This window comes from Gavialis gangeticus, unplaced genomic scaffold (genome assembly GCF_001723915.1).
Source record: "Gavialis gangeticus isolate Ggan-Ray unplaced genomic scaffold, GavGan_comp1, whole genome shotgun sequence".
Classification (NCBI taxonomy): domain Eukaryota; kingdom Metazoa; phylum Chordata; order Crocodylia; family Gavialidae; genus Gavialis; species Gavialis gangeticus.
The window spans coordinates 8,395,900-8,402,144 of record NW_017728995.1 but is presented as its reverse complement, the minus strand read 5'-3'; the positions used below and the strand labels follow the sequence as shown (position 1 = coordinate 8,402,144).

General features: G+C 40.5%; 1 protein-coding gene across 1 annotated transcript in view; it reads right to left on the bottom strand.

The window, feature by feature from the left end:
* The window catches only part of IQCJ (IQ motif containing J), a 39,119-nt gene extending 35,364 nt beyond the window's left edge, over positions 1–3,755 (bottom strand). The window contains exon 1 of the mRNA XM_019503034.1: positions 3,675–3,755. Within this exon, the coding sequence (XP_019358579.1) occupies positions 3,675–3,755 (81 nt within the window). The remainder of the gene's footprint in view (positions 1–3,674) is intronic.
* Between the last annotated feature and the right edge of the window lie 2,490 nt (positions 3,756–6,245).

The window sequence follows — 6,245 nt, the reverse complement described above, 5'->3', positions numbered from 1 at the left end:
GCTCCCCTGCTCTCCCTGGTGCTCCACCCATCCAGGGCAGCAGAGAGAGTGCAGAGATTGGGGAACAGGTCTTTCAGCATGCATTGCTGACAAGATGAGCAACAAGTAAAGGTTTCAAAGTGACTTGCTCAAACAGGTAAGAAATTGGTTAGGACCCTCTCATTTTCCTTCTTTCTAAATTGTGGCACAGGCCTCAGAAGGGTCTGCTTTCCTTTTCCTCCTCTTCCAAGTACAGAAAGAAGGGTGGAGCATTGGGCTCAGGACTGAAATAGCAGAGGATGTTGTAGGTCAAATTCAAGCTGTATCTGAATTGCTGAAAGAGGAAGTGGCAAAGCCAGCTGGAAGTCCTGTGATATGAAAGGCACTGTGTACAGTCTCTCTTTAGTTGTGCAAAGCAGGAAGCCATACCCAATGAACATATTAGCTAGGGACACACATAAATCTAGAACCCTTGGTTGAGAGATGATACTTTTTATTAGATCAACTAAGAAATCACAAAAAAAGGTCTTTTTCTGCAAGCTTTCAGGCTCACACACCCTTCATCAGCTCAGGGAAAATTAAAGATGGGGATTTTTTACTTTGGTTAGGGACAGACATTCAAAAAGCCAGAGCCTGAACTGATTCAATCTTTGCAGGTTAGTCTAACCTTTAGTTGTAAATAGATAAACATTCACTTTTGAATCAGGAAATGCAGGCACATGCCTGCAGTGGCTCAAGTTAGAAGCCGGGGGCGCTAGAGTAGCCCTCCCTTGCCTTCCATGGTGGTGAGCTGAGGAGGGGCGTAGCCAGGCCCCAGCAGGACGCTGTGATTCTACTTTCAAAAGCTGATGCTATACATCTCTGATTCAGTTAGTCTAGAAAGGTGCAAATCTACCCGGCCTTCTGCCTGACTCCAAACTAACACAGCTAATTAGCTGTCTCTCTATAGCAAAATGCATATAAAGCTACAGGAGCGTCCTTTGTTGAGGTTATACTGTTTGGAAATGCATATATTAGTGGCGGTCTTGCCAAAAGTGTCAACAAGCCCAGATCCTTACCCACCACCATTAGCAATGCTCCACCCAACTTAGACAAAGTCCCCTGCTGAGAGAGAGCAAAGTGAGTGTGTGTGTGTGTGTGCGCGCACGCACGCGTGCGTGCACGTGAGTGAGCAAGACTGGACAGACTGAAGGTAGAAATGCAGGAAAAAACATGGATTAACTTTATTACTGTTAATCAATGTCTGGCATTGTTGTTAAATAACTAGCGAACATCAGTCGACCAACACCATTAACTGCCAGCTCCAACAGCTACAAGAGCTGCTGCTAATACAAATCAGCAACTATTAAAATTTTCTGGCCAGTAAAATACACCTTGGCAGTCTCTGGCACAGCTTTCAGAAAAGCCAGTCACTGTCTTACTGTAGGCAAAGAAGCAAGTCAGGGACAGCAGGAAAAGCTGCTTTTTCCACTTCTGAATTTGGTGAATTGAGGGGTGAATACATTGCATGTAAGATTAAAAGAAAATTACTTTTTCTTCAGTGATGTCTGGAGCATGTACGATTACTCCCACACTTTGGTGTGTGGCCTAATATATTCAGAGCATGCATCTCCCAGTAAAAACATTCATCAGGCTATGTAGCTTTTCCAATTTTTAATGCCGCTCTAGTACACTCAGCAGCTGTGATTGAAGCACCATGGAGGCTCTAGCCAAATCAGGAAGCTGAGACAAGACTCAAACTTTATCACTTCATATAAATCTTCTGAATTAGTCTTCCCACTCAGGATAACCTCCCCATATGTAACAATTGTTTATATGATGGAAGCTTTATCATCAGCTATACTATCAAGGGAGCAGTACTGAGTCCTCAAAAGGTATATCATCAATTCTCATCTAGCTTCATGACATGAAAGTGCCATCCCAATCTGCTCCCATTTTCATGTATTTAAGGCATTATCAGCTAACAGAGGAGAATTTAAGCTCTTTAACACAGGATATTACTCATACAGCATCTGATTACAGAACAGCCAATGCTATGGGCACATTCAGGATCTTCTGCATCAGGTACAGCTTGAAGATTAACACTTTAAACAGGTCATTAAGCACCTTTCCCACCATGTATGAAATACCACAAGTGTGCCCAAGTCATTATCGTCTCCTATAATTAATACCTTACAAAGGCATGCAAGGAGCCTATGTTAAGGTGAGCTATAGCAAAGCTGTTGTTCATTATCTGACACCTGGAAATGCTGGTGGAAAAGCCCAGGGGAGAGAAACTGCAGCTTGATATTTTTAGTTTACAATGGATCATGTGCATTTGTGTGAACAATAATTCCTATATTATGATGAGCTACAAACCAACCTGTTTTTATTAGGGCCTTAGTCTTTATGTACAGCATAATATCCACTGAACAGTCTTATGTTTACCCTCAACATGAAAAACTGCTTCTCCATGTAGATGGTAATGACACCACTCACTCATTCTGATGACTTTAACTGTGCATGTACCCCAAGGAGCTAACCATTAATAAGAGCAGATCACATCTTTGCTTCTCAGAATTGGTAGCACAACTTTTGCTATACTCCTTCTCCCTCGCTAACTTCCTTCTAATTCCCTGCTTCTCTTGTTCAGACTGGGAGATAGTTTCAAGCACATGAAAGAAACACTTTATGCACAGCATCTGACACTGTTTAGCCACAGGTACCATTCACAGCTGCAAATATAATTTTTACAGAGTGGTGCTGAAACACTCCAAACAGAAAATCCTTCAAGTACTATCACAGCGCTGTGCCCATGGTGAGTGATGCCGCTCATAAGCTGCTTCAGAGACAATGTTCTACAAAGTTGACAGTAACAATAAAGCTTTGTATTTTCTATAGCACATCTAATCAGAAGGATCTGCCAGCTCTGTAGAAACATAAAGCCTTTGCAACATTCATGAGAAACAAAATTTGCATTATATGCATTTTACAGATGGGCACAATCAAACTAAGTCACTTGCCTGGGTCACATAGCAAATCAGCAGTAAGGTCAGTCTATACAGACCTATCAAGTCTTAAGTATACATCAAGCCCCCTTCCTTGACTAGGGGACCCCACTATTGTTAACACTCTGTTACACCATACTACTCATCTATCCAATGCCCTGAGCAATTCCTCTGTGATGACAAAATATCTCTAGAATAGAGACAATGCTGTTTCAGTTACCATACAAGAACAATACTGCAGATCCTACATAGGTTCACTGTGGTAGTTTATTTCATTTAAACTTCAGGTCAAAGTAATCTTGAAAAAGAAAAAAAAATCAAAATGGGACCATTTAAAAGGCCCCAGTATTGTTGCCAAACCAGACGGTAGCAAAAGTTGCATCATTATTGTAATATCTACCTGGGACTGGAGACAGAGTTTTAACAACTCAGGCCCCTTCAAAATAGAAATGTTACTATGGAGATACAAAAGGACATGGCACTGTGGCTATCTATTCACTGGACTGATTCTAGGTAAAGAACTGGGGTTTTGTGAGGTATGGAACAGAACTTTAGCTGCATGGGTTCTCACACAGAAAAGAAACAGACACACTTCACCTTTGACTTCTATGCTCCCCCACTTTGCTAGGGATGGCTTTACAGGACATTGCAGTGACTCTGACATCTGAGGTGTATTTAAACTGGATAGCACCGAGAGTCTCAACTCACTTGATCCTCTTTCTGTAGTCTTCTTATCAAAGATGTGCACTTCTTAGTGATGTGTTTGTCATTGTCAACATGTGGAACCATGGTAGGTTATTAGCTTTGCATCTGTCATGTTGTACAAACAGAATAATCAAACACTATTAATCTTTCATAAATGTAATTGTGCAATTCAGTACAAGGTTTTTCTTTCTGTCATATCTTACATAGGGTGTATTAACACTAAGGAGAGAGTGAAAGAGTGCAGGCCATTCTCCAGCACACTGTATTAGAATTAAATTGCGAATTTATTAAAACTGAGACCTGCTGTTTGGTAAAACATTTCTGACACACACCATATCCGGTAAGCAGTACAACATCACCTTGTTAAATATTTATCTGCTTTAAAAAGTGATTTACAGAGGCAGTTTCATCCCGATGCAATCCAAAATGGCCAAAAATAAGTGATAGCAGCTGAAACGCTGACAAGTTCTTAACTTTTGTGGCACTACTGGGGACCACTATAATATGGAACCATACTAATTAGATGTATAATAAAAATGTTCCACATGGCAATCTCACAGGTAAAATCATCTCATCTTTACTATACTCTGACTCCATAATTAATGACTTCATAGCAGTCATTAACACAATTGTTCAGTCTACTGTAGTCTCTTTACAACCTGTTTATAATTTACTATGCCATAAAAGAAGATGGCCACAGATTAGTCTCAGAGGCAAATTACAGAACTATTCAGTTACATTTTTACATCTTGGCTACAGTTAAATGAATCCTAGAAATATTATGGAAAGTAACAGGTTTAGGAGAACCAATCTCATCAACCCATCTAATTTCCTGTATAAAAATTAAATATAATTGCAAATTGTAGGGCAGTCTGTTCAATGGAAGAGAAGCCATGTGGACTTTTTATTCCATGAATAGGAACAAATGGCGAATACCAAAATAGCACAAACGATATACAAAGTTATTTGATTTAAAAGGCTAGGATTTAGCTACTTAACCGCTTATGCTAAATTTCTGCTGCCATTAAGTATTCAGGTTTTTATATTATATAATTTGAGGTGGTGGTAGATGCTAAGCATTCAGTGTTTTCACAATAGCAGAAAGGGTGAAGGCACTGAACCTTGCAAAGATGTAATGAAATAAAAGTTTGCCTTTTCACACACTTCTACATTTCAAGAATTAGCTTCTAAAATCCAACCGACAAAAGTTTCAGGCAATGAATAGTTTATATTATATTTAAAAATTATTTTTAAAAGGATACAGCAATTTCCCTCAATATTCATGTCTGGTACAGCTTTTGTTTGAAGTCAACTAGTTGCTTAACAACCAGTTACCTTTGGGACCAACCCTTCACTTTCAACTACATTTATGAAGTGCCATAAACAACAGGGCCCCAATACAAAAACCCACACACACTTATAGGCTTGGCACTGTTACGCTTGCCAGTACCACAACCAAAAGAGCTGTGGGGGTCATGACTGACCACAAAATGAACATGAGCCACCAATGTGACACCACAACCAGCAAAGCAAACAAAACTCTGGCTTGCATCTACTGATGCATCTCAAGCAAGACCCAGGAAGTCATCCTCCCACTTTACTTGGCCTTGGTGAGACCACAGCTGGAATACTGTATCCAGTTCTGGGCTCCACAATTCAGAAAGGATGTGGAGAAGCTTGAAAGAGTCCAGAGGAGAGCCACATGAATGATTAGAGGACAAGAGAGCAGGCCTTATGAAGAGAGGCTGAGAAATATGGGACTCTTCAGCCTGGAAAAGCGCAGGCTCAGAGGTGACTTGGTGGCAATCTTTAAGTACATAAGGGGTGTGCACCAGGAACTGGGAGAACACCTGTTCACCAGCGCACCCCATGAGAAGACAAGGTCCAATGGTTACAAACTCCTGGAAGACTGTTTTAGGCTGGACATAAGGAAAAACTTTCCTGTCCAAGTCCCCAGGGCCTGGCATAGACTCCCCCAGAGGTGGTACAAGCACCTGTTCTGGATATTTTCAAAAAACACTTGGATGCTTAGCTTTCTATTATCATTTGACCCCTGCTGGCTTCCTGCCCTTTGGCCAGGGAGCTGGACCTGATGATCTTGTGAGGTCCCTTCCAGCCCTAGTACCTATGAAATTATGAAATATCTGTTCGGTCCTGATAGCATTACAGAAATAGTTCAGGGAAAATATTCCAAAGAACCACACAAGAAGGCGGCACCCAACTCATTAACCTGCAATATAATTCAGGCACCTAAAGCCCTTAAGCACTTTTGAAAATCCCATCATAAACATATAATCCCAATATGCAATGTTATTCATATAAATTATTTCCCAACATAAAAAACGGGATCTTGCTTCTACATTTTTACACTTTCCCAATGCTTAATAATCACTTCACAATACCAGATGTTTCCATTTATTTTTAGCTTTTAAAAACAATAAACCAGCTAACAATGGAGGAAATGAATTTGTTATCAATGGGAAAAAACAGTTTTTTCTCCAAAAAGAAATAAAAATTCTGCACTGGTCCAGTCCTGCACAGAGCAAACCAGGAAAGCCAAGGCTGCAACTGAAC